We start from the raw sequence: 27,456 nt of genomic DNA, 5'->3' as shown, positions 1-27,456 counted from the left end.
AGCGCTCCAGGCGCGCCTCGTCGATGCCCCAGTAGGCCAGCTCGTCGCGGAAGGCCAGCGCGCACGGGCCGCGCAGCAGCCGCAGCTTCCCGGCGCGCAGCAGCGCCACGATGGCGCGGAAGGCGCACGGGCTGCGGTCGAAGAAGAACTCGTCGCGGCTCACGTCGTAGTCGTCGCATACGCGCAGCAGCTCGTCGTGGCCGCGGCAGGCCCGCAGGCGCTCGAGGCGCGCGAGCGGACAGCGCGCCAGCGCCGCCCAGGCCAGGCGCACCCTGCAGCCGCCCACGTTGATGATGACGTGCCGCGCGCGGGCCATCCCGTGGTGCCGTCTGCTGCAGCCAGGCTCCGGGTCGCGGGTCCCCGCGTGCCGGGGGAGCAGGGCCATGGCCCCATGCGGTGGCCGCGCCTTGTGGCTCGAGAGGCTGGGCCTGCAGAAGGAAGAAGCGCGTTAGGGCCGCGAGTGCTGATGGAACCCTGCTCGGCCTCGGACCCAGGGGCTGGGAACTGGAGACTTCTTCTGCTTGGCCATTTCTCCTTTCTTGCATTTCTGAAGTCTCCACACAATCCAAATAGCAGATCCCTCAAGTCTTCCAGCAGACCCGGTTAAGTGGTGACCTGATTTTAATTCATCACCTAAAGAACAGTGATGCATTCTTAAAGTCCACCCACATACCAGGTGGTGGAAGGCGTTTGATTATTCATGCCTGGAGATGCCGCCTCAAGGTTCTAGGCCGGGGCTGGTTGGGCATGTTTAAAGACAAAACTCCCTGCCCTTCAACAAATAAAGGTTAAGGAAGGAAAGAAAGAGGTGGGTGGGTGGGGTGGTCATAAAGGACAATGTGTCGACTGTACTTTTTAGGCTCAGAGTGGAAGAAATGAACTACAAAAAGATGTAAGAGTAAATGAGAAAACCTGACCACTGCTGATGAATTAGAATTTTAAAGGTATAATAATGGTATTGTGGTATGTGAAAAATGGGGGCATTTTTTCTCCAGAGATACATGGTGCCGTTAATAGAAAAGGTGGTTGCCCACAAAACTGTCTTCCCTTGGCTTTCATAGCTGTGGGAGCTGAGTAGGGGTGGGTACACCAGGGCACACTATTCCCCTTTTGTGCTATGGATTTGAATCTTGACATTTCCACCATGGAAAAGGTTTTGTTTTGCTTTGCTTTGGCCAAAACGTCCAGGTAATCTTGCTGCATAGCTGGGGCTGAGAGCCACTAATGTGGCGAAACAGAAACCCAGTCACCTGGTTCTCCAGTCTCCTTTGTTTCTATCACAGGTCCTCTGGGATCCACAGAAATTCTTTAGAGGGACCCTGAGCCTTCTAAATTTACAAGCAAACTATTTTGCGTGTGCACATTTTTCTGTGAAGGGCCTACATTTCTCAGAGAATCCTATACAAAAGAGGCTTTAATAACATCAGCAACTTCGACCACACCGAAACTTCCATGGGTCCTTTCCTATTGTGCTGAGGGGTAGTTCTGTCCCCCTCCAAATGCACTACCCAAATGTCTCTCTTGTTCCTGAGAAGGGTGAGGCTGAGATGTTCAGCATCAGGCACTTCTGAGAACTGTGGTTATATGCATCAGTAAGAGCAGAGAGGACGGGCAAGTCCCAATTGGTATCGGAGCAGGACACCGACCAGGGAGGGATCTGGGGTGCCTGCAGGGAGACAGAGTGCAGCTCAGTGTTCTCACAGAGGACCATGGGCCAGCAACTCCAGAAGCATGGAGAACCTGCTGGGAAAGTATATTCCCAGCCCCGCTTACTATTCTAAGTGACTGGGAAATTGCAGAACTAGGAGCTCCAGAAGTCCATCCACACCTTTAGTCAATGCAGGGGGAGGGGCAAATCCTAGTAAAAACCTTCAGAAACAACTTTTTTGAACTTTGGAGACTAACTAGAAGCTTGCAGTGGCCACAGGAACACTTAAGAAAAAACAACTGGATCCTGGTAAGTATGAGCTTCATAGCATTCAAAGTTACTCTGCCTCTATGCCCTGCTCCCTGGTCAATGGTAGCCTTGAAACACAGCCTATTCCACTGGCAACAAACAGTACTGGTACTGGAAGGAGGAGCGCAGACCTCGTTTCCTGGAGGTACCATTTAAGCCTATCTGGTAGCTCCCAGGAAGACTGACAGAAAGGCCAGGCATTTACCTCATATAGCTGGGAATTTTCCAGAGCCAAAGCAGCCAGCCTGGGAACGTCTGTCAAAAACATTTATAGAAGAATATTTTAGCTATTGCTGTCTGAGGTAGCGGCTTACAGCTAGGACAAACAGCTTGGGAAGAAAGGTTGGAGAATGAAATACTTTGGGTAATAAAGATTTGGAACAGTTCCAACAAATTCTTAGGACTCTAAAATGCCATGCCTGGCTAGTGTACTCAGGAAAAACCAAGGAAGTCCCTCAGACCTCTACTTGGATTGACCTTCAAATGTCCAAAAAGGCAAGGAAAGATGGGTGTGAACTGTACCCGGCTGAGTGCTGCAGGTGTCCCTAACACATTTAAAGAGGCAAAATTGGGGTTGCTTTTCATCCCAGACATTCAAGAACATAGATCCAAGTACTGACCACTAAGCTCAGGGAACAAAGACATGAATGGCCACAGAAGACAGAGAATACAGACTTGACCAAATTAGTCCAGGGATGTCACTAAATAAACACACATCAGTAACAACAAATCCTGATGGGTGAGGGGATTAGATATGTGATATTCCAAAGTGTCTAGTTTTCAATAAAAAAATTTAAGGTGCACATTGAATACAAAAGCCCACATGCAGGAAAAGGGCAACTGGTTCAGCTGTCCCTATGGAAGCCCAGACATGGGATTCACTAGACAAAGACTTTATTTACACAGACAACAATAAATATGTTCAAAGAGCCAAAGGAAATGATGAGAAAGATGTCTTACCACATAGAGGATATTGTTGAAGATACAGTTATCAAAAGGAAGCAACAGAGATTCTGGAGTTGGAAACTATAAAAATAGAAAGAGAAACCTGCTAAGGGGTGCCCATGGCAGATCTGGGTAGGCTACTAAAGACAGGTCATCAGAGAACTTTCCATCTAAGGGGCAGAAAGGAAAGAACTAAAGAAAAGGATCTATGTGTTGCTCACTTGTGTAGAGGGATCCTCAGTAAGACAAATGGTCAATGTTTCTTCAGAAACCACAGGCCCAGCAGGTTTGGAATACACTCAGAATTATAGCAAAATACCACTTCATGTCCATCCATTTGGTTAGAATCAAACAAATGCAAAAACAGGTCTTAGAGAAGTTGTGCGAAAATCGGAATCCCTATCCCTGGCTGGTGGGAATGTAAAACAGTGCCGTCACTGCAGGAAACAGTTTGGTGTTTTCTCAGAAAGTGAGACTCATTACCAAAGGACCCAGCAGTTTCCCTCCCAATGTGTACCCAGCACAAATGAAAATACATGTCTACACAAAAACCTGTACATAAATGTTTACAGCAGCATTATTTAAAATATCAAAAGAGGCCACTGGCACTGAGAAGTGGGGAGGTCTCTGCTGTTGTTAGTGAACCCGTGGCATGCATAGGGCACCACAGCTTTAAAGATTAGCCACAATGGCGGAAAATGGTGATAAGGAGAAAATGGCTGCTCTGGGGCCAAAATCTGTCATCAAGCTGAGTTTTATTTTGGAGACTTCAATTTTCCATGAGACAAATTTTTAAAGGAACAGATCAAATTGAATGCAGGCTGGGTCTCTTGGAAACAGTGATAAAATTCAACAGGCTCAACAATCTGCCAAAAGACTTGAGTGCAATAGTGGAAGCACTGATCAAATCTAAGGCAGAACTCATGGGAATCATTGATGAGAAAACTAAAATCAGAAGATTGCTGAACAAAGCCTTCCCTGAAGTGACTGATGAGTAAAAAAAGATCTGTTTATATTAAAGGCTTCCCAATGGATGCAACCCTTGATTACATCAAAGAATGACCAGAAGACCAAGGTCAAGTACTAAATATACAGATGAGAAGAACATTGCACAAAGCATTTAAGGGACCAGAATTTGCTATGTTTATTTATTTACATATTCTTTGGTACTGGGAATTGAACTCAGGACCTTGCGCTTGCCAGGCAGACACTTGTGCTACTGAGCTATATCCCTGCCCTTGCTATGTTTAATAGCATTGAATCGGCTAAGAAGGTTATAGAAACTCCGGGCCAGAAGTATAAAGACACAGACCTGCTAATACTTTTTAAGGAAGATTATTTTGCAAAGAAAAATGAAGTAAGAAAGCAAAATAAAGTAGAAGGTAACTAAGACTAATCAAGAGCAAGAAGTGTTAGCAGAAAATGACAAAATGAAATCTTTTAAGGAAAAGATTGGCTGCTTGCTGAAGTTTTGGTGTGACTTAGATAATCAGACCTGCACGGAAGATTTGCACACCCTTTTCTCAAACCATGGTGAATTAAAATGGGTAGACTTTGTCAGAGGAGCCACAGAGTGGATAGTCCTACTGCAGGAGAAAGTGATGTGGAAAGTACTGGAAGGAGAAGTGGGAAAGAAGCTTTGAGAAAACCATAGAGGATCAACAAGAATCCCTAAAGAAATGGACGCCAAAAGGTGGCAGATTTAAAGGAAATGACGCTGCCTGGCCCGGGTCTGCTGACGGGAAAGCACAGTATGGGGACAAGAAAGCAAGATTTGACAGTGATGAAGATCATGGTGACAGTGATGCAGCTGGAGCGGTGAGGAGGGAACGAGAAGAAACGAAGAGGGGCCTTCGTGGAAACCACAGGAACAGAGAACGGCGCCGGAGGCCAGTGGTTCAGAAACAACTATTTTATTCATCTTAGATTTTAAGCTGCTTTTTGTCTTCGGAGGCTTTTAAAAAGAAAGCCAAATTAGGTCCACTTCAATGTCCACCTGTAAAAAAGGACAATTTTTTGTTGTTCTAACTTGTCTCTTTGTTGTTATTATCCAAACAAATTTTTCAAATGTATAGTTCTGCATATGTTCAGATGACTCAAATATGAAAAGGAAGGTTCTTTCACTAAATTGCCTTTGTAATATAAGAATGTATTAGCATAAAATAGTAACATATATACTATATAAAAAGTAAAAAAACAAACAAAATCAAACAGTCAAAAGATGAAAACAATCCAAATTCCATCCACTAGTGAACGGATAGACAGAGTCTGGTATCTCCACATGCTGGAACATTATTCAGCCATGAAAAGGAAGTAAGTACTACTACAATATGGATAAGCCTAGAAAATATTATATTAGGTTAAAAAAGCCAGGCAAAAAAGATCAGTATAGGGTGAACCCATTTATATGAAATGTCCACAGTAAGTAAATTCATAGAGAAAGAAATGTCGTTGGTTACCAAAGGATGGAAAGAGGGATAATAGAGAATAACTGCTTAAATGAGTGCAGGGTACTGAAAATGTTCTGGAGTTAGCAGTGATGGATGAACATTTGTATCACACTAAAACCCACTGACTTGTACACTTTAAATGATTAAAGTGGTAAATATGTGAGCTTATCTCAATTTTTTAAAAAGTTAAAATATTCTAATGAGTACGTCTAGGGCAGGGTCCAGTAATCGTCTAAGGGATTTCACATAATGCATTGAAGTCTGAAAACCATTACCTTTGACTGTCAACACGAAGACCTTTGTTGTTGCTGTCAATAACTTTATTCTCCAGCTGCTGCCAAGAGAGGCTTAACCCATCACCAGGGCAACGCATCCACCACAAACATCCATACCCACGACAGCATGTTCAGTCTGGGCTCAGAGGGTGCCCCTCTCACCCAACAGCGTGACTCACCTGAGGAGGGAGGGGTTGTGAGGGGCAAAGGGAGGAAAAAACCAACAATGCGTAGTTAGCACATTGTTATGGTTTGTGTCTGCCTGCCCCCTACATCCTCATGCAGTCATGAGGTGGGATTCTAGAGTTGAAATTCAATGCTAGGATTATGGATGTGAGTGCTACACCCACCCTGGGGCGGATAGTTTGCATACAGTGTAAGGGAGGGAAAGAGGCTGCTTGCTGCTGCTCCTCCCTTTTGCTCTTGTTGTTTTTGCTGTCTTCTGCTGCCATGAACTGTTGCCCTCTGCTGTGTGCCACTCTGCCTTGGAGCCAGCCGAGTAGGGACTGAAACCTCCACAAACTGTGAGCTACATAAACCTTTCCTTCCTCAATTTTGGGTGTCAGGTATTTTGTCCCAGCAGTGAGAGGAAAGTAACCAAGACACACATACTTCCCATCGCTCTCACTGACTGAAAATTCGGAATTTGCTAAGTTTCTTCTGAGCACAGGAAAGGCTGCTTAGACTGTGTAGCTGACACAGGAGATAAGGGTGTGGCAAAGCTGGCTGGGGAAGTAGGTGTGACCTGTTAATCACAAAATCCCAGATCATGTGCTCTTGGTTTTCAATAGGATGCCTAGATGTGACCTCTGCCTAAGGCGTGGGATCCCCACACTGCCTCTTAGGACCCATATGTAGAAGTCTTGCAGGTTTCCTAGCAATTTGGACATTATAGAGGACATATGCCAAGAGCTGGCTACCCTGGCTTTCCTCCTGCTGCCCTCTTCTGTGTGCTCTTACCGCTTCCTCTCCTCTTTCACTCGGCCCAAGCTCACGCTGCAGACCCAGCTTCTCCCTCACCTCTCACTTTTACTTTTTAAAAGAAACTTTGGCCGGGTGTAGTGGTGCACACCTGTGATCCTAGTGCTCGGGAGGCTGAGGCAGGAGGATCATTGCAAGTTCGAGGCCAGCCTGGGCTACAAAGTGAGCTCAAGACCACCTTGAACTGCATAGCAAGACTCTGTCTCAAAAAGACCAAAAAAATAAAAAAATTTTTAAAAAATAAAATAAACTTTGTCACTGCTTCTTGCTCATTTTGTTCAGTTCTTTGCTCAAGACAGAAGAACCTGGACTCCAACCTCAGAGGAGAGGCATGCAACCCAGAAACCAATAACATATTTGGTGAGCCACGTTTAGAGGAGCTACCAGGCAACACAACTGCAGTGGCCTCCTCAGTAGTTCAAGCTGGAGCCTTTTCCTCCTGCCGCTCACTCTCAACTCTGTCTATCAAATCTGCATCTGCCTTTCACTGATGTGTCCCAAAACCTTATTTCTGTGATGACAGGTAGGGACCTACTTGGCAGGTCAAGTAAGTGAAGGTTCCCTTCTGCAGACCTTGTCTGCTGACACCATGGCTGGGTGTGGCCAGCATCTTGTGGAAGCCTGGAACATGGGGAGGTGGCACCAGCGGGACAGAGCTAGCTTGGCAGTGTGGAGCCCCACACCTGCCCCACAGCAGAGTGTGGGTGGAGTTGGTCAGCGCTGACGAGATGCGCAGGAACCACGTAACAGCCCAGAGGAGATGATGAAAGTCCTGCTGGGCACAAGCTGAGCCCTGCACCAGTAGTACCAAATCAAGCCAACCCAAGACAAAACAAAACCCTTCAGTGTTAGGCCTAGGTCTGACATCTGCATGCACCAGTGAGACAGTCAGGGACTTGATGGATGTTTTTGCTGAAAAGCACTCACTCTTTACTTGGGCCTACAGATGCCTAATGGGTAACTAACAATAGGACAAAGCTTGGCATCTCTGCCATCATTTTCTGTCTGCCTTCTTCACTACTTAAGAAAAACCCTGGGTCAGATCCCTGCTCAGCTCAGCACGCAGGTGTGTTCATCACTTAAGGAGTGTCTGTCTAAAATCTGGTTCATTAGCCTAACATTACCTAAGCCATCTCAACTACCTTCAAGCCTGAAGACATCAGGATAAGAGTAACTAAGGTATTTTCAAGATCTGCAAGGCCAGCTTTCACAATATCCTGTTCCAGACCCCTGGAATAGTATCTAGAAGGCTTCAGCCATTGTTCTCAACCTATAGCCACTTTGGACTCTGGGAAAAGAGTCTCACAGACAGATCTCTCCATGAACAGATCACCCCTTAAGTGAGAATAATCACCCCATAATGGAAGTTGCCCCCTAAGCGGGAACAGGCAACTCATGGAAATGGTTGCCCCCTCAAGAGATAAGCACTCTTCTAGAGCTACCATGAAAAGCCAGTGCAGAGATAATGATCAACAAACCCTAGGTCATCCCTGCAACTCCATTAAAGCTGGCCCCTGAGTGCTGTGCTCCCTTCAGCTCTGCTTCTCTTTAAGCTGAAGCCCCTTCCTCAAACTCTTCTTTCTTAATAATAGCTTTTGTGTGGGGCTTCTTTGCCTCGTATTTAATTTCTATTGTCAAGGAGATAAAAGTTCCCTTGTGCCTGGAATCACCAGAACTTAAAGGCCTGGAGGTTACGCTCTACTGCTAATGGCTGGACAGCCAAAGGCCTCTCTCTGTGTCTTAATTTCCCCCACAATCCAGCTCTGGCTTCCTGCAGTACCCCCCTGGCTTGGGGACATGGTGAAGTGCCATCCACGGATGTAAGCAATCTTATGGAGAATGTGACCATCACCCATGTGTCAAAACCCAAGGCTGTGCAAGGGAGACAGTCAGGGACAACAGCCTGGAAAAGAGTTGGTCCCCACCCCCTCAAAAGGATGCTGGGATTGGGCCCACGCCCCCCACCCCACTGAGTGCAGTCCATCGTGTTGGTCTTGCTTCCTTTCTTTGTTGATTAAGGTCTAAATCTCTCACATGCCATTAAACACATTCTGACAGTCCACAGGCACTTTGGAAGGCTCTGTTGCCACAGATAAAAAGCAAAGATTAAGTTGGATACAAAATGTTCCTCAGGGAGCTACGCATTTCAGAGCTGGCACCCTTCGGCACTGCTGCAAATTAACAGCACATTATTGGAGGTAACAGCATCCAACATTATCCTCTTGCTGGGGCAGCGCACTTATGAAAAGGGAGAGAGCCTTCTTGAGATGAGGCCGCTAAAAGGGAGCAGAGCTTGTTGGTGGCATGCACACTCCCACGGCCACCCCCACTCCCACAGTGCCAGCCCCAACCCAGGTCTTCACAGGTTCCCTGAAGAGCTTCCTCTCAGGCTTCGAATGCTCAGCGCATGGTATCTGCACTTGGACCAAACAGGATCAAAAAAGTGACAGAACTTGCTAAGTCTCAGACTCCACGTTCAGCAACTGGGGTTAGTAAGTGTTAGTGCTTCTCCACCCACGATGGGGTACACCCGGACAAGCACATCCCAAGTTGAAAGTTGAGAGCCACCCTAAGTCAAAAATGCACTTAATACACCTCGCTCACCAAGCACGGCAGTTTAGCATAAATACTTGGACTCAGCTGGGTGCAGTGGTGCACACTTATAATCCCAGCTCTCTGGAAGGCTGAGGCAAGAGGACTGCAAGTGCCAGCATAACCTGAGCAACTTACTGGTAATGACTCAGTGACACCCAGCCTCAAAATAAAAAATAAAAAGGACTAGGAATGTAGCCCACTGCAAAGGCCCTGCATTTAATCTCCAGTACTAAAAAAAGCGCTCAGACTCTGGCGTTGGTCTACAGTTGGACTAAATCATGTGCACAGAGGTTATTTTGCTATAAAGTGTTAACTATGTCACAGAACCACACAGTTCATTGAGTATGTATTGGAAGTGAGAAACAGAATGGTTGTGTGGGTCACCAGTAAGAGTTAGTGGACGTTAAAGTGGAGTTTTTGAGGCAGGAGATCAGAATATGGCAGGACGCCTGGGGGAGCAGGCGTGACCTAGTGATCACAAAATCCCAGGATGCATGTGCAGAACAGCTCCCGGAGCCCTTGCACATGGACTTCTTGCCAAAACTCCTTCCATTTTGGATGGGATGGCCCAGCCCTGAAGTCAGCCTGAGAAGTGGGAGATACAAAGGGACAGTCCCTGTTGAGCTCTCTGGTGCTGTGTTCTCTCACAGCAGCCTTCTCTCTCCTGTAGAGAGTGTGCTTATCTTTCTATCTTTTACTTGGCCCAAATTTGCTCCGCAGAGCCTGTTTAATAATTTTTTGCTACCACTTGTGCTTGTCTTTTGTTTGTTTGTTTTGAGACAGGGTCTTGCTATGTAGTTCAAGCTAAACTTGAACTCACTATGTAGCTGAGACTGGCTTTGAACTCACAGAGATCCTCCTGCCTCAGCCTCCTGAATGCTGGGATTACAGGCATGTGCCACCACACCCAGCTTTCTGTGCTCGTCCCAATCACTTCTTTGTTCAAGACAGAAAGAACCTAGAAATCACTTTTAGGAGACTCTAGCACCCTAAAGTCTGGTAACTTTTCTATAAAAAACCATGGTGAAGTGGAAACATCAAACTAGCCTAAGTTGCAGACTGTGTGTACAACATCTATGTTACGAGCAATTGTGCAGGGTGAAGATAATGTGAACACTGAAAACAGTCTGGCCTAGAAGATCCTTGTTGGAGTTGGAACCTGGACAGTTGGAACCTGGTGTTGGGACTTTAAATAACTTAAAGGAGGAAATGTTTGGTTCCCTTCTCAGGAAGTCCAGGAGTCCTGTGTGGGTTGTCCAGCCACTGCCAGCAGTAGCTAATGACTGAGACTTCTGTGATCAACCCCAGCCAACTTGCTTTCTCCTGCTGAAGGAGTACGACACCTTTGTGATGAAATCCTGTCCACGGACACCACGAGGGGTGATAGGACCACGTATCTGCCACTGTTTTGATGTAACCTATTCCTACATCAACACACAACACACAAAGGCTTGTGTGTTGAAGGTTTAGTCCAGCTGGTGGCGCTGTGGGAAGGTAGTGGAGCTGTAGGAGGAGGGGCCTGCCTAGAGGAAGTCCTGCCTGTCTCCCTCTCTCCTTCTGCCTCCTTTCCCTCTCTCTATATCTCCTTCTCCCTCTCCATCTCTCCCCTCCCCACCCCCTCCCTCTCCCTCTTCTTCTTCTCTCTCTCCCTCCCTCTTTACCTGCTCCCTCCTCTGACATGGGTTACTTTGCTCATCTCTCTACAGGGCGAGAAGCAATGGAGCCTGCATGGACTGAAATCTTTGAAACCATGAACCAAACTTTCCTCCTTTAAGTTATCTCAGGTATTTTGTCCAAGCAATGAAAAGCTGACTACCATGGTCTCCAATAAATGTTAACATGTTCACATGTACATGCACACATGCCTTTTAAAGTGTATTGGATTGGATTGGCCCCACGGCTAAGATTAAACATGGGATTCTCACTTATGAAGAGAATATCTGACCCATCCTCTGTCTCAAGACAACATACTCCATGGACGCTGGGAACAGGAGCTGGAATTGGAGCTGGCTCCATCCATGCCACAGCGGACCTGGCACTGTGACCCCAGGTGGACACCGTGCAAAGTCTGCTGCAATTCTTTCTGGACCATCTTCTCTCTTCACAAAAACGAAATTCAGAGGAGGGAAAAGTTGATGCTATGAAGATTTTAATCTCAACAATTTAAGAAGAAAAAAGGATTCCAGAAGATTATCTCACAATAAAAATCCAAAGGAAACACACAGAAACAAAACTGAACATTAGTTCTTGAAAAGACTAACAGAAAAAGACAAAACTGGCAGGATGGATGAGAGAAAGAGAGGAGGACAAATGAAATACCTAGGACTGCAAAGAGATGTAACTACAGAAACAGCACAGAGAAAGACATCATAAAGAACACTGTGGATGGACAGCTTTATACCCTTTGAAGAAAAAATGGATACACTACTTTAAGACAAAAAATATGCAGTACTATAATTGACTGAAGAAGTAGAAACCCTAGCCTGCTGCCTGGCAAGCGTGACATCCTGAGTTTGATTCCCGGTCCAAAAAAAACCCAAAAAAACCCTAGCCTGGTGCAGTGGTCACATCTATAGTCTCAGGACACCGATGCAAGAGGATTACTTGAGCCCGGGAGCTGGGGGCCAGGCTGAACAGCCAGATCCCATGCCAAAAAAGGAAAAGAAAAAAGAAATAGAAACTCTGAATATATTGTATTCACTAAAGAAACTGTAGCAGTAATTAATAATCTATTTTTTCTTTTCCAGAAACATCAAATAAATGATCTTGAGAGTTCTAGCAAATATTCAAAGGATAAGATAATCTTGGTTTTTACTAACTCCCATCACCTTTGGGTGGGAAGGATGAGGATGTGATCAGAGAGAGGGGAAAGGTCCCTGATCAGATGGGAACAGCCTGTGTGTGTGTGTGCATGTATGTGTGTGTGTGTGTGTGTCCACACACATGTGCATACATGCACAGGAATGTGCAGCAGAGGGGCAGGGAGCTGGGACGGAGACAAGTAGAATTTGCAGCCTGAGAACACGGCACCCAGGGGCATCTTCCGGCTCCCTCCTCAGTGGGACATGCCCATTCCATGGTGCGTCTCTGATCCCTCCCACTGTCCCCAGGTGGGGCCACTCTGATCCCTCAGGTACGGTGGATACTGCACTATGTGACTCTGAGGTGATGTCACAGAGGGTGGGCTCAGCTGGCTCCCCTTCTCAGGAAGTCCAGGAGTCCTGCGTGGGGTTTCCAGCCACTGCCAGCAGTGGCTAATGGTTGAGATTTCTGTGACCAACCCCAGCCAGCTTGCTTCCTCCTGCTGAAGGAGGACGACTCATCTGTGATGAAATCCTGTCCACAGACACCACGAGGGGTGATGGGACCACGTTTCTGCCACTGTTTTGATGTAACCTATTCTGAGAAGACATTGTTCCTACACCAAGCATGGAGGAGGGCCCGAGGCAAACGAGCCAGCTGCTCCAAGCGGGCCTTCAGCCTGTGAGCCACCTGCACGCCCACAGGTCCACCTGCCACTGCGAGGGGGAAGCCAGAGCAGAGCCTGTGCAGCAGCACTACCTGGCTGGCACAGCTGAGGGGATGGAGTCAGAGGGCAGACCCCACCTTCTTGCTGGAAAGCACCCCTGTGGCTACACACTCACTCCATGATGGCAGGAATGTGTGTTTGACCTTTGCCCTGGGTCTGTACTGCCCAGAACACCACTGGCACATAGTAGTTGCTCAGTAAAAGCATTTTGATTTAGAATAAATGAATTCATGAGAGCAGAAGAAGTACCCTCAGGGAGGAGGGTGTTATGGTGTTGAAGGTCCAGGCTGAGGTTCTGAGACGAGTCACTCTGATGCCATGAGAGAGGATAGCTGAAGGAAGGAGGGGTGGGGGCAAGGCTGAGCACATAGGTGGAGGCGTGCAAAGGATGGGCAGGGCTGGGGAAGAATGAGGCTTAAGTCTGCCCTGTATCCTCACAGATCCTGCGTAGATGAAACTGGTTCTCAAGGCTATCTTGGGGCAGGGATATAGCTCAGTAGCACAGCGCCTGTCTGGCAAGTGCAAGGTTGTGAGTTTGATTCCTGGTACCAAAACCAAACCAAAAGAAAACAAAACAAAAACACAAAAAAGTCAAGCCTATCTTATCTTATTCAACACTCCCGGAACATTTACAGGCATCAAACAGTGCCCTGTGTCACCAACCAGGCACCGAACAACCGTCTGAGGTGTAGTGACCACATCCACATTTGACGCCTAAGAAGTCAGAGGCACGGGAAGGTCAGGCAGCCTGCCCGGTCACTCAGGGAGGGGCTGGCTGTTCCTCCCACCCCTGCAGCCTGGACTCTAAGCTAATAATGATGATTTGAACTTCAGGGCCAGGGATGCAGGCAAGACGCAGCTACATGTGACGAACAGAACAGGCCAGCACCTCCTTTCTTCTCCACTGGGCTGCAGCACTACGTTCCCAGAAAGATGTGGCCCAGCCTAGGCACCTGTGAACAGGACTTTGTTTGGAAACAACGTTCCGAAGGGCCTTGCAGCTGTATCAAAATCAGGATACTGTGACAGTGGCGCTGACCCGGGGTTCTAATCAGAGGAGGAGACACAGACACAGAGTCACCAACAGATGCCAGCAAAGGTGGAGAAGGGGCCTCTCTGTACACCTGAGACACCTTGGCCCTGCTGCCCCTTGATGCTGGGCTTCTGGTTTCCAGAACGTGAGAAGATCACTTTCTCCTGTTTTAAGTGGCCCAGTTTGTGGCACTTGGTTGCAGCAGTCCTAAGACACTAACATGAGATTAGGGCAATTATAACATTTGCTTCCAAGCAGAAGGCAGATGGTATCAGCATGTGCTGCTGCACAGCAGAAAAAAGACCAGCTGATTGTGTCCCTGTGCCAGCCCCTCTGACCCCGCCCTGTAATACTGGCTGCATTTTTACCTGGAAGATATCGAGGACTGGTTTGTGTGACCCCAAGCACAGCAGTCACTCTGTGAGGTTCTGGGATTCTATCTGCCCAGGGCCCCTCCCTGGAGAAACTCAAACAGCCCAAGGAAAACTACTTCATTTAAATCTGGCTGAACAATAAAATAATCACGTGGCTCTGGGACCCTCAGGCAATTTGCATTAGATTGTGGCTTAATGAAATCATCAGTCTGTCATCTTGGAGCCTGGCCCAGGCGACACACCTTGTCACCCTCTTCCCCAGGAGCAGCTGGTGCAAAAGGACCACAGCAAGTAGGTTTCCCTGCATAGGAATGCAGCTTAACAGAAGCGGAGAGCACTTTCACCACCCTGCCGTGCCAGCCCCTGGTGAGATAAAGACGAAGACACGCTGCTAGGAGGCACTAGTAGTAAGTTTTTCCTAAATGGAAAACTCTAATCATCTTATTTTTATTAACGGAAGCATGTGATGCCAGGAAGATGAAGGTAATTTTACAGACTCAGATTTTTGTAAGTGCATGAAATTCTCCTTTTATTATTATCATGACCATGCTAGTTTAAATGCGTTTCTCTACTATTATTCTGATATAGCTACTCAGGATTATTGAGCCATCCATAATATATGGCTTTACCACTGACTTCAAAACTGAACAAACACAATTACAAATGACTGAACTTCTAAATGAACGGAACAAGAAAAGTCCTCAGATGATGGCTAGGGGTGTTAATATCCATCCAGATTATGTTCCTAGAGGGCCTGTGAATTGTGAAAAACTGTGAACTTGAGACGTGGTTAAAAAAAGTACCTGTAAATGCCTATTCATATAGTTTAAACCCTAAATATGCTGCGTCTCCTGCAGTGATATAATTTAATTTAATAAAATATTGCATTAATAAAGCCTTAAAGGTGCAGGCATTTTGGTGGCATCGTAGGGATCTAAGGGCTTTAAGAAGAACAAAACCGAGAACACTTGAGATAGCTACACTCGGTACAGCAACCTGTTACTCTGCGGGAGCTGGTGCGTCTGCTGGAGATGGTTACAGGGCAGCAGCCCATCGGCAGCAAGGAGAACTGAACAACCTCTCAGACTGGCTACCTATAAACCTCCCGCCAAAAAGACAATTGCAGGGGATACTTGCAGTTTTCTCAAAATTGCAGGGGTTTCTGCAAACAACTGTTAGTTACAGTTCTAAGGAAAAATCTGTGAACTACTGAAGTCACAAACTCTGAACCACGACTTCACAGGGGATGCTGTATAAATGGATCTGCACAGTGGGTAATTTCGGGGGACGGGCATTTTCATTCACACACTTCCTGGAGATCGCACAGACCGTGGCTGTGTCAACACCACCTTTCTGTTGTTGTTGTTGCTGATTAGCACCTGGTAGTGCAGGTGAGCCACCACTGCTTCACCTTTCATGAGCTGAAGAGCATTTTGGTTATTTCCAGTATTGCTATTGTGAACAAATCTGCTATAAACATTTCCATGCAGCACCCGCCGCCAGTGCCCCGCTGGATACAGCAAATGTTTTAATACGTTGTTTTTCTTTTTTCTTTTCTTTGCTTTTTTCATGTCAGATAGGTGATGTGCTGACACACCAGGGTCTGAAGGAAGACGCATTTCACACACACACCATGAACATTCACTCGTCATGCTCTCACATGAACCAAAGGCTCAAGTTTTTGTATCTGACGAAAGTCCATTTTTTTCCTTTGTGGAGTGGTTGCTGCATATCTAGGCAGTGTTGTTTTGTGTAATGAGGATGGAACCCAGGGCCCTGCACACGCTAGGCTAGTTCTGTACCCCTGAGCTGATCCCTAGCCCACATGCTCCACTTCTAAAGAAACTACCAAATTGTTTTCCAGAGTGGTAACACCGCCTTGTACCCCACTGGCAATACACGAGAGACCTAGCTTCTTAGCAGCACCAGCAGTGGATGTCGCTATCTTTTAATGTAGATGGGTGGGGTTTCTGCTCACAACAGATCTTCACTGATTTCCAGGCGAAGTCTCGTTCCCACCCCCCCCCCCAGGTGGCTAGCACCAGGGGTGTGGCCTCATTACCCCTGAGCAGGGGGAAACCCGGCTTCCTCAGGCCACCTCTGTCTACACCCCTAGGGAAGGCAGGGGTGAACTCCCAAGTGGGGGCAGACATCCAGGCTTCCTGCAAAGCCCACCCTGGCTCCAGTCAGAGGCCAGTGGGGACACTGAACTTCAGCAGTGGAGCGTGACCAAGTCACCTGCACCTGCCTGTATCATCCATTCGTTCACACAAGACACTTCCACTCACTCAGTTGTCTGTCCATAGAAACGACATTCTGTGAAAGTTTGTTTCTTTTTGACTACTGTGGCCAAACAGATTTGGGCTTTGTTCTCTAACTCACAGTTTGTGATTTCTCACTTCCCAAACACAGCACTAACAGTGTGGGTGTTGAAAGAAAACAACAATTAGAATCGCAACAAAAATTCCCAGCAACTGTAATGGAGTCAAACCAGACTGCAACAAAATGGACTCATGGTTAGATCTTAAATTCTTAACTACAGAGCCTGAGAAACACTGAAATACTGTAGCAGAGAAAAATTAATAAAATGTCCTCCTTTCATTGCCGGGGGTGGGGGTTGGGGTGGAGTAGCCCTAGCAGGGAAATAGACAGGTCACCTGCCCACAGCTTCGCTCTAACCAACTCGAGATCTGCCCGAAGACACGGGGGGTTGGAGGTGATAGCTGGAGGGGTCACATGGGCAAGGCCATAGGGCAGACATGGCCTTTATTTTCTGTTGCTGATTTGTGAATGTTGTTTACATGTTTGCTGTGCATGACGATTACATTCATCAAGGGGAGTAGGGACACACACATCGCCTTTCTTTGAAAACACTCATCTAACTGTGTGAACCACTGTGAGGGCAGCCAGTGCTGTGCAAAAAGGGTTCCTGCATCTAGACAAGACCCTGGCCTGAGTCAGAAGCAGCATAATTCAGTCTTGGCTGCTTCGTACGTGCCTTGGGCTGTGCATACCAACCTCTTGGGTCCACATGGGTAAAACAAGGCGGTGGTCCGTGGGGTTCCTCCAGGCACAGACCTTCTAAATACAGGAACGGCTGTAAAGGAAGTGTAGGGTTTTGGAAAACAGCAAGAGGGTAGGAAGACAATGGAGAGGAAAGGAGGAGTGACAGAGTGAGAGGCCTGGCAGGTAAGAAGGGACAGGCGGGGAAGGACAGCTGAGGAAGGACGGGGTAGGGGCTGAAGGGCATGGTGAGGGCAGGGAAGCGGCCGAGGAAGTAGGAAAAGTGGCATGCATGAGAGGAGGCTTGGGAATGCTGTCCTGCCCAGGGGCGCTCAGCACTGGAGCAAGGCCTGCTGGGGGCCCTTCGATTGCCTGTCCAGCCCTTTCCAAAGTCTGCTCCTGATGTGGAGGTGCTGTCGCTCCAGCAGCAGGTGGGGGCAACAGTGGAGGAAGATGGCTGCTGTGAGCTTCCAGGTTCCAAAAGCATCGAGTCACAGGACAATCACCTTCCACAGGAAGTGTCCGGGCAGGCCGGAAGGGGGGCCTGTGTACAAGTCCAAAGGGCCCTCTCTCACTGTCCATCACGCTGCCCACCCACCCTTAATGCCAGCTTTTTATGCATGAAACTTCCAGTGATCTCTGCAAACACAATGACCTCTGTAGTCTCACAAGGCACCCAGGAATTGTCCTGGGGGACCTATGATCAGAAGTCTACCCTTTGGTTCTTTCCCCTACTGTGTTGGTTAGCTTTCTGTCACATCATAGCGAGTAAAGCCAATTTAAATGAGGAAAAGGTGGTTTTTTTGGCTCACGGTCTCAGAGGTTCCAGTCCATGATCAGCCAGCTTCCCTGCTTTTAGGCCTGTGGAGAGGCAGAACCATCATAGTGAAAGGGCTTCGCAGAGAAAATCTGCTCATCTTGTGGTAGCAAGGAAACAGAGAGAGGGAGAAGAAGGGGCCAGGAACAAGCTACACCCTTCCAAGTTATGCCCTTGTGACCTACTTCCTCTGACTAGGCCCCAGCTCCTAACAGCCCATGTAGCTGTGAACCCATCTCTGCACATCTGAGCCTTCTTGGGGGGATGGTTTCAGATTCAAGCCATAGCAGCCACATTCTAACTTCTTTCATATTTGAACACTACCTATCAATTATCTAACCTAGGCAATAAGTGCCTCTGCAGGTACCCATGGTTTACAACACCCTAAATGAGATGGTTTGATTTAAAGACAACCTTCCAGTTTTCTCTGTGGGCTGTAAGCCCCCCTGGCAACCTGTTCCTTACTCTCAGTCAGGTTCTCTGAGGGGCACTCATCCCAGTTGGCTCTTTTCAGATGGCACCTGAACTCTTGTAAGAGCTCTGTCAATGCTTCTCAAACTTCTCCTAAAATGATACGGCAAAGTCTGCATTTAGGCTGTGGCTGGCCGTGTGCCTCTTACAGAAGCCAACAGGCACACTCCTCTCTTCCTAACACGCGATTAGCCACTAGCCAATGGGTTGCACATTACTCTGAAACTACTGTGTGATCCCCAGTTAGGAGCTCCTATTTCAGGGGGACATTTTATGTTTATCCCACCCAGCAGCTAACTGCATCATTATGACGTGTGCCTTTCTCCCAGCAACACTCTGAGCCTCTACAAAAGTGGTCTCTAAGTGCAAGGTTCTGACAAGACAAGCGGAAGCACGACAGCTCTTCAGAATTGGTTCCTGCCCCTTCTCTCTGGCTCCTATTAGCAACTAAGACAGAGATTCAGGTTATCACACCAGACATGGAAGAACCATTTTCCCCCGCTCGACCCATGCCCAGTCCTTCTTTCACCTTTCACCTTCCTGTTTCAGAGAAAGGGAGCCTCCCTGGCACTACACTACACTCTGTGCTCTGGGTACCATGCTCCTAGGGCAGGTCCTCGGGAACACCCCCGCTGAGCCCTCTCACCACCTTTCCACCACCTGTCCCTGCCCCCTGCCTCCCTGGCTCTCTCTTCTCTGCAGATAAACAGAAGCTCTCCTCCCCCATGGCCCCACTAGCACACACCTGTGTCTCATCCCTCCAACTCAGAGGAAGGCCTCCACCCTCTCCTGCTCTCACTGTGCTCTCTGCACGCCCTCCCACACCAGCCCATGGCCTGCATCCCTGATCCGAGGGTCCTGTCTACACTCAGTCCTTCTCAATGCACACACAGAGCACCTGTGTGAACCCCTGGTGTGTGCCCTGCTGGTCCATCCATCCTGCTCCTCCTCACGCCCTGTCTTCAAGATGCCTTTCTGTTCTCTCCTATAGAGCCACGCGCTTCTGCCTGCCTGCAAGTTCAGTGTGCCCAGACTGACATGTGCCCTTGCCTCCCCAGGAGGAGCAGGTTCCCAAGTCTCCGCACTGTCTTCTTACTGCGGTCGTGGTTCCTGTGGGCAGCACCAAGTATCATTATCTGGGATCTCCTCTTCCCAGGTGACTCGATGGTGATCTGTCATCAGGAAATGCCTCACACAGAACATCAGAAGACACTTCCCACCTAACATGTCAGTGTCACGGCACCTTCTTGGACAGACGCCCCCAGGACTGATGGTGGACCAGCCAGTAGAGAGGCTGCCCCCAGCTGTCCCACTGAACTCTGCCCCCATGCAGTCAGAACTGCTGATATAAGCGGATCTGCCCCACACAGAGTGTGACCTATGTTCCTACGCAGCTCCAGGACACTCATGGGTAACTACCTCCGCCAGGGTCCCACCACAGGACCCCTTGTGCACTTGAGAACAGACTTCTACACATGCGTCAGCAGAGCGCAGCTGTTATCACACACCTGCCTCACACTCTGTGCAGACCAGGTCACCCTGGGCAACAGCTGCTCCAGAGGACTAAGTGGAGTCAGGGAGTGACACACAGTAGGCACAGCCTGGAGATGGTAGAAGGCTAGAAGAGCCCAGGGGCTGCTGGCATGGCCTGCCCTGGAGTGCAAGTTGCTGAGCCCAGCCTTCAGGGGACACTGGCAGGCTGCTGGCTCCCTGCCTCAGAAAATCATTCTGCCTCTATGGCTGTAGCTGCCGGGCTGCTACATCAGGACTAAAAGCAAGCAGAGGCTGTATTTGTTCTCTGGAATTTCAAAGAGCCTTTGATGGAAATAGAGTATTACTCTTCGATACAACTTTGTTTTTCTACAGACTCAGAAATCACAAAACATTCCCCTATGCTGTAACATCGGAAGGTTTTATACCGCAGTGACTCTCTTGCACGTGTGAAGTGGGCTGGGGAGTTACCCCCTCTCCCTCTGCCTCTCAGGAGACAGCCTCCACAAGTCAGTGTCCTGGGCCAGAAAGCCAGAGCAGGTCTGGGGGCTGCTGAGCGCAGGCAGGCCCTTCAGATGCAGACTTGCAGGGGCTCAAATCTCTGAATGAATTGAGACTTCACAGTTCTGCTTCAGAAATAAAAATTTTGCCGCCCTACAATTGCTACAAGATTTCACAGAATCGACCAAGTGCAAATATGCTCAGTTAAGGCAAGGCTAGTCTTCACGTTGCCGCTGACTCCCAAGTACCAAACCTCCTGAGGCACACGGGCCACACGCAATGCAGGGTAAAGGGACAGGCACTTCCCTCAGACACCAGGAAGTGACACGTGCACACACACACACACATTTACACGCTGACACAGACACACAGACATATGCACATGTTCATTTGTACACACGTGTCCCCGCATGTACTTAAGTACCTCTGTATCCATGTATGTCTAAGTGTTTAAGAATATCATGTCCTAGTACAATTCTAACTGCTAATTCTGTTCTAACACATAGGAAGATAATTATAATTAGTACATTTGTATGCAAATATACTGTTAAGACCATTTTTCTTCTGTGAAGTAGTTATTTACATCAGCATTTTTGCTTCAGAGCCCAGAGAAGAGAGTTGGGTCCAGCCCACGGCACTATATTTGAAGAGCTGAGGGCAGCTGGGTGGGGTGGAGGGGGGGCAGGGTGGAGGGTGGTACAGCACATGCTTCCAGGACCATGATCCAGGGAGGGGGCTCAACAGCCCCTCCTCTTCCCATTCCTCCCCTCTGGACCCTGCGTGCTTCTCCCCCTGCCATGAGCGAAAGCTCCTGCAGGTCCTGAACAATCCTTAAAGCCTCACACCTGAAAGCAGTGGAGACCAGAGGCCAGGCTTTTGCTGGGCCAGGAGACACTGTCTGCCCGAGCCCTGCCCAGTGACCAGGATGTTCGGATGTAGGGGGCTGACACTGCCAAGAGAAAGAGAAGACTTGGTTTGAGACTGTCAGTGTCTACTTAGTGGTCCAGTCCACTTCTGCCAGGAGTGGAAGCAAGGACTGTGCTCCCACAAGACAAGCATCCTCGTACTAGCAGGGTGCCTAGGCTGAAAAAAAGTGGCCAGGTACCAAGGGTCACGTGACCACCTTTAGGTCAGGGTGGATGTCCACTAAGGGCAAGGTGTGACCTGAACTGGCCACCAGACTCTGCTGAGCTCCACTCGAGTGGACCCTGTGGGATCAGGGCCCTGTTCCCGAGGGAGGCAGGAGCTTCCCAAGCACAGGAGCCAGAGTGCTCCCACCCTGGGAGGGGGCTGGCTAACTTCCTTACAGGCAGCCAGAAGCAAAACTTGGCCACTAATTGGAAATCAAGAAGAACCCAAAACATTTTTCCAGATAATTAAATTTGACTTTTTAATCATTACAATTCTTAAATTGTGGTTTCTTTTTCAAGTCAATTTTATTGAGCAATTGATCAATCATCTCTGCGCCCTCAGCAACATGTAACACATGTAATTTAACTTTCGGGGCTTAGCCTTGTGCCTCCTTATGACACACACACACTGCACTGTTGCAGGCAGATGTGAGTTACAGGTGACAGCACTGACCTAGAGGAATCAGGCCTGCTCTCTCAGAGAAGCTCCAACATCAGCCTGGTTTCTAGGTAGAGCTGCTGTCTCTCCCCAGAAGTGCATTCTCCATCCTCACAGCAGCCACCTCCTGTCAATGTCTCCTACTCCAGAAAACACTTTTCATTTTGATGCCGTGTTCTTAGACTAGCCACAGCAACACACTCTTCCCTTGTGTTCCTCCACCCCACACCGAGCACCTGGCCAGCTCGACTCCTTCCTCCTTTACCAGGTTCAGACAAACCAGGGCACACAGCGCCAAGAGTTGAAAATGATCTCGCACACCTCAGAGACTTCCTTTGAGGCTTCATCTTTTCCTGTAGATGCCCTTCCCCATGTTCCAACTGGGAATAATCCTGACACACAGAGGGTGAGACTGTGTGTCTCATCCAAGGGCAGATGCACAAGGACAGTTCCGGAAGGGAGGTCATCCCCAGGCTGACAGTGCTCACCTATGAGCACGAAGTGTCAGGTGATGTTTACTTTCTTCTTTATGTTATTCTCTCCTGCATTTTTCCTTTGTTTTTAAGAAGGATACAAGTAATCTTAGTAATTAGAAAAAGGAATAAAATTATTCTAATTTTAGGGGCAAAAATAACATCTTAGGTTCTTACAGCAGAATGACGTCCCATGATATGACAAATCCATTGACCTATTTGCACATTATATTTTTATTGACATTTGACATCCTGAATAGCATGCCCTGCAGATCAGACTGATGTTAACTGGCCATCAGGGAGCTGGTTAGGACCTCTGTGATTGCTAGGCCTGCTCCCAAAGGACAGCTGTCTATTAACTCCTAGGGAATGATGCTGCTTTTCATGCTGGTCATTCTGTAGCCAACAGGAAAAAAAGGGCAGAGAAGACACTCTTACATCATCCTCATGTACCAGGGTAAACAACACTCTGGGACAGGTCACTTTAGAAACTGCAACCTGAAAATTCTAGGATGATGGTATTTCCTTTTTTTTTTTTTGTCTTTTTGAGACAGGGTCTCGCTATGCAGTTCAGACTGGCCTTGAGCTCACTTTGTAGCCCAGGCTGGTCTCGAACTCACCACGATCCTTCTGCCTCAGCCTCCCGAGTGCTGGGATTACAGGTGTGCAACACCACACCCGGCTAGGATGATGGTATTTCCAATCACCCAAATTTCTGCCATTTTAAAAATTTTATTATATTTAAGAGATTTAACTTTTGAAACAAAAGAGATTTAAACAATCATAACAGACATTTTGCAGCCCTCTGTGCAAATACATTTAAAAACCTAGTTGAATAATTTCCTCTGGAAACAAAGATTTATTCCATTAGCATTAGACACAAACAGACCACATTCCATCCAATAAATGGAGAGCAGTACTAAGAAACTTCTCATAAAAAGCACTGGGCCCACATGGGTCCACAGGACACCCTCCCAAGCCTCATGAACACCATACTGTCTTGATGTTCTGTGAATTATTTTAGAGATTTGAAGAGGAAGAAAAGCTTCCTAATTTCTCCTATGAAGCAGACAAATGCTATTATGTAAACCAACTATAACAAGTATAAAGAAGGAAAACTAAAGTTTAATATCACTCACAAGCATCAATATAAAAATTCTAGACAAAATACTGTTCAACAGAACCTAATACCTCTTTAAGAAAAAATATAACTTCTGGGAATATAAAGCAAGTTTAATAACATCAAATAATACACTAAGAGCTCACTGCCTAGAAGCAGCTGCCTAGCTCCTTGTTGAATCTCTTATCTTAGCCTCTGAGCCCACCTGCTTCACCCTGCCCTCTACCATGGCCATCAGGATAATGCAGAGTTTCTACAAGTATTCACCTCCAGCCCCTAGGCCTTCGGCAGCCTCTTGTACATACGTGGACTGGCTTCCTACACCTTCTGGGTCAGACTGGGCACTGGCTGTGTGGTGGTTACAGTGGGGCTGGTGGTGTGGGGAACATCACACCCATCCAGGTGAACTACAGCCTGCTGAACCCCCAAACCTGGAGGCGGATCCCAATATCCAGACTGCACATTCAGGAGGAGATCCAGATGCACAACAAATCCACCTCCCTCATCAACAAGTTGTGGTTCCTGGAGCTGGAGAACAAGAAGCTTGAGGCCAAGGGGAGCCTCCCGCAGCAGCAGAAGATGGCTCGGAGCAGCACGGGCAGAATGTTCCAAGGCTACATCAACAACCTCCAGCTGCAGCTGGACACACTGGGCACTTGGCAACATGCAGGGGCTGGTGGAAGACTTCGAGAATAAGTATGAGGGTGAGGTCAGCAAGCACACAGAGAAGGAGAATGAATTTATCCAGGTCAAGAAGCATGTAGATGAAGCCCACATAAACAAGGTGGAGCTGGAGTCTTGCCTGGAAGGTGAGATCAACTTCCACAGGCAGTTGTATGCAGAAGAGGTATGTGAGTTGCACTCCCAGATCTCAGACACATCCAGGTGCTGCTTGTGGGCAATAGTTACTCCCTAGATGGGGACAATATCATTGCTGAGGTCAAGGCTCGGTACAAGGAAATCACCAACTGCAGCCAGGCTGAGACCAAAAGCATGTACAGATCAAGTATAAAGAGGGGCAGACTCTGGCTGGGAAGCATAGGAATTACCTGTGCTGCATGAAGATGGAGATCTCTGAGGTGAACGCAGCACCTGCTGCATCCAGGAGATTGAAGGCCACCACTGCTGATGCTGAGCAGTGTGGGGAATACACATGGCCATTAAGGATGCCAACTCCAAGATGGCTCAGCTGAAAGCTGCCCTGCAGAAGCCAGCCAGACATGTTGTAGCAATTGCATGAATACCATGAATGTCGGTGAGCTGCTGAAGGGAGAGGAGCACCGGCTGGATGGAGTCTGGAGTGCAGAACATGAACATGCAGAGGAAGACCACCAGGAGTGCTAAGCCCACCCTATGAGGGTGTCCCAAGCCCTGGTTTCAACTTTGGCATGGGCTCTAGCTCCTTTGGCTGCACCAAGGCCATGGTTGTGAAGAAAATCGAGACCTATGGTGGGAAGTTGGTGTCTGAATCCTGCCCAGGTCTGATGTCCTGCCCAAGTGATTGGCCACTGCAGCTTCTGCCAGCCTTTGTCCTTCCTCCAGCTGTCCCAGAGCCTGTGGGGGGGGGGACAGTGGTATAGGGTAGCAATGAGAACACAGACCCACCTGAGATTCAGCCCTAGCCCTTAGCCCACACCAGGGGAATCTACTGTGTGAGGTACCCCATCTTGTCTATGCCTCTCACCAAAACCCAATTCAATTGTCTTTTCCAAAATGAAGCCTGAGCTAGTTCTACAAAGAAACAACACAATTACAAATCTAAGTGGAAAAATCATATGATTATTTTCACAGATACCAAGAAAGCCTTTGCCAAACTCTGAGGAAATTGAGGGACATTTATTAACACAATGAACTGTTAGGTTGAGGTCTAAAGCCACGCTCTTGTTTAACAGAAAAGAGCCAGAAGCAACAAGAGAACGGCACCAGCACATCTCCAACACTTCCAAATGTTATTCCACAGGTACTAACCAAGTAACCACTCAGAAAGCAATCGGAAAAGCATGCCCACCTCGCTATACAAGATGAGACTGGAGAATACTTAAAAAACCATGATAATAATTAATACAGTGAGAACTACTGAAAATGGAGGGATAAAGGACAAAAAGCCATAGAAAGGGGGGCTGAGGATTTAGCTCAGCGGCACAGCGCCTGCCTGGCAAGCGCAAGGTCATGAGTTCAGTTCTTGGTACTAGAAAAAAAAAAAAAAAAAGAAAAAGCCATAGAGAAATGGAAAAAGCATGGACAAGCAAGTCACAAGGGGAATAAAAAAATAGCCCGCGTTATGGTTATGTCTGAAATGATGCCCGAACCCCTCTGCTTCCTGACTACAGGGGTGGAGCAGCACTCTCCGCCACACTCTTCTGCCATGCTGTTTCTGCCTTGCAGCAGCCGACCATGAGTGAACCCGTGAGGCCATGAACCAAAAAACCTCTTCTTTACATTGCATGTGTCAGTGTTTTGTCCCAGTGATGAGAAAGTTGACTAATACAGCCCTCAACTCTGTGGGAAAATGCCCGAGCACGCTACACTACAAGTGCACAGCACAGTCTGCTGCTCCAATTTGCAGGTAGAGAAATGCACATTCACACAATGCTGAAATGCCCTTCCTTGCCACAGAACTAGAAAAACATCTAGTTCTCTGCCCCCAACTCCTGCTGGCTGGCTGTGGGGGCAAACTCTGCAGGGACTCTGGTGCACTCAGCCAGTTCTCTGTATACAATTCTCAGATAGGAGATTAGGGCGTGGCAAAGCTGGCTGGGGAAATACAGTGGCCCTTGACTTACAATTAGTTCTCAAGAGCAGGTTGTAACTCAAGTCAGTTTAAGTCAAGACTTCTTTCCATAAGAAACAATGGAAATACCCATAGTGTTGCATAATGTGTGTAATTTACCAGAAACATCAATAATTTTCTTAGTGTATCCACCAAAAAGTTATAAAATGTGCCTAGTTTACCAGAAACAATAATGTCATACCCTATCCACCATTCAAGTTGACATCTTTGGTTTGCAGGATAGGAGGATAAAATGGAAGGTGGTTATTGTTTGAAAGGAGAGTTCCCTTCCATAAGAACGTCAGGTATCTAGGCTCAGACTGACGCTTATGTACATTTACATATGCTTTTCTGGCATTGTCTTTGTTTATAACCACACAATGGGTCTGCATTCTGGTTGTAACTCAAGACTTTCATCATAAGTTAAACCTAACATGCTGGTCTTAACCCAAGTGAGTCATACGTGAGGCCAGTCGTAACTCAAGGTATGACCTATAGGCATGACCTGTTAATTACAAAGATCCCAGAACATGTGCACAGAACATTGCTCAAATCCCTGCAATGGACTTCTCTTGAGAAATCCAGCAAGTTTTCAATAGGATGGCCTAGACCCAACATCAGCCTGAAGTATGGGATCCCAGCACTGCCTCTGAAGACCTGTAGGTACAAGTTCTCGAGGGTTTCCTTGAGATTTGGACAGCATAAAGGAGAGGTGTCACAGGAAGAACTCACTACCATGGCTTTTCTCATGACAGCCCGCCCTGCTTTCTCCAGGGTGTTCTTTTATCTTGCTTTTTCCTTTTTAATTCAGCCCAAGCTCACTCTGCAGAGCCAGTTCCTTCCCCACTCTTCACTTTTACTTTCTCAAATAAACTTTGTCTCTGTTTTGTTTTGTTTTGTTGCTTTTTTTGTTCAATTCTTTGCTTGAAATGAGAAGTTCCTGGAATTTAACTCTAGAGGGAAAGGTGAGCAACCCAGAACCCAGCAACATTCAGTTAGGAAGCTACTTTTAGAAGCAGGCTACCCAATAACAATCCCACTCTGGAAGTAGGCTGAAGAAATTTGAAACTTACACGTCTGGGGCATTTCTTTACAGACTGTA

General features: G+C 47.6%; 1 protein-coding gene and 2 pseudogenes across 1 annotated transcript in view; 2 read left to right on the top strand and 1 right to left on the bottom strand.

The window, feature by feature from the left end:
* The window catches only part of Kcng2 (potassium channel, voltage gated modifier subfamily G, member 2), a 36,007-nt gene extending 30,208 nt beyond the window's left edge, over nucleotides 1-5,799 (bottom strand). The window contains exons 1-2 of the mRNA XM_013512105.1: nucleotides 5,628-5,799; nucleotides 17-428 (exon numbers count right to left, since the gene is read on the bottom strand). Of these exons, the coding sequence (XP_013367559.1) occupies nucleotides 17-428; nucleotides 5,628-5,725 (510 nt within the window). The 5' untranslated portion in view covers nucleotides 5,726-5,799. The remainder of the gene's footprint in view (nucleotides 1-16; nucleotides 429-5,627) is intronic.
* LOC102008909 lies at nucleotides 3,591-4,545 on the top strand (annotated as a pseudogene).
* An 18,031-nt stretch (nucleotides 5,800-23,830) lies between the features above and the next one.
* Nucleotides 23,831-24,923, top strand: LOC102014961 (annotated as a pseudogene).
* The last annotated feature ends 2,533 nt before the right edge of the window (nucleotides 24,924-27,456 follow it).

The sequence above is a fragment of the Chinchilla lanigera genome, unplaced genomic scaffold, assembly GCF_000276665.1.
Source record: "Chinchilla lanigera isolate Chin_1 unplaced genomic scaffold, ChiLan1.0 scaffold00001, whole genome shotgun sequence".
NCBI classification, from domain to species: domain Eukaryota; kingdom Metazoa; phylum Chordata; class Mammalia; order Rodentia; family Chinchillidae; genus Chinchilla; species Chinchilla lanigera.
The sequence above is the reverse complement of the archived record's forward strand: the minus strand, read 5'-3'. Positions and strand labels throughout refer to the sequence as shown.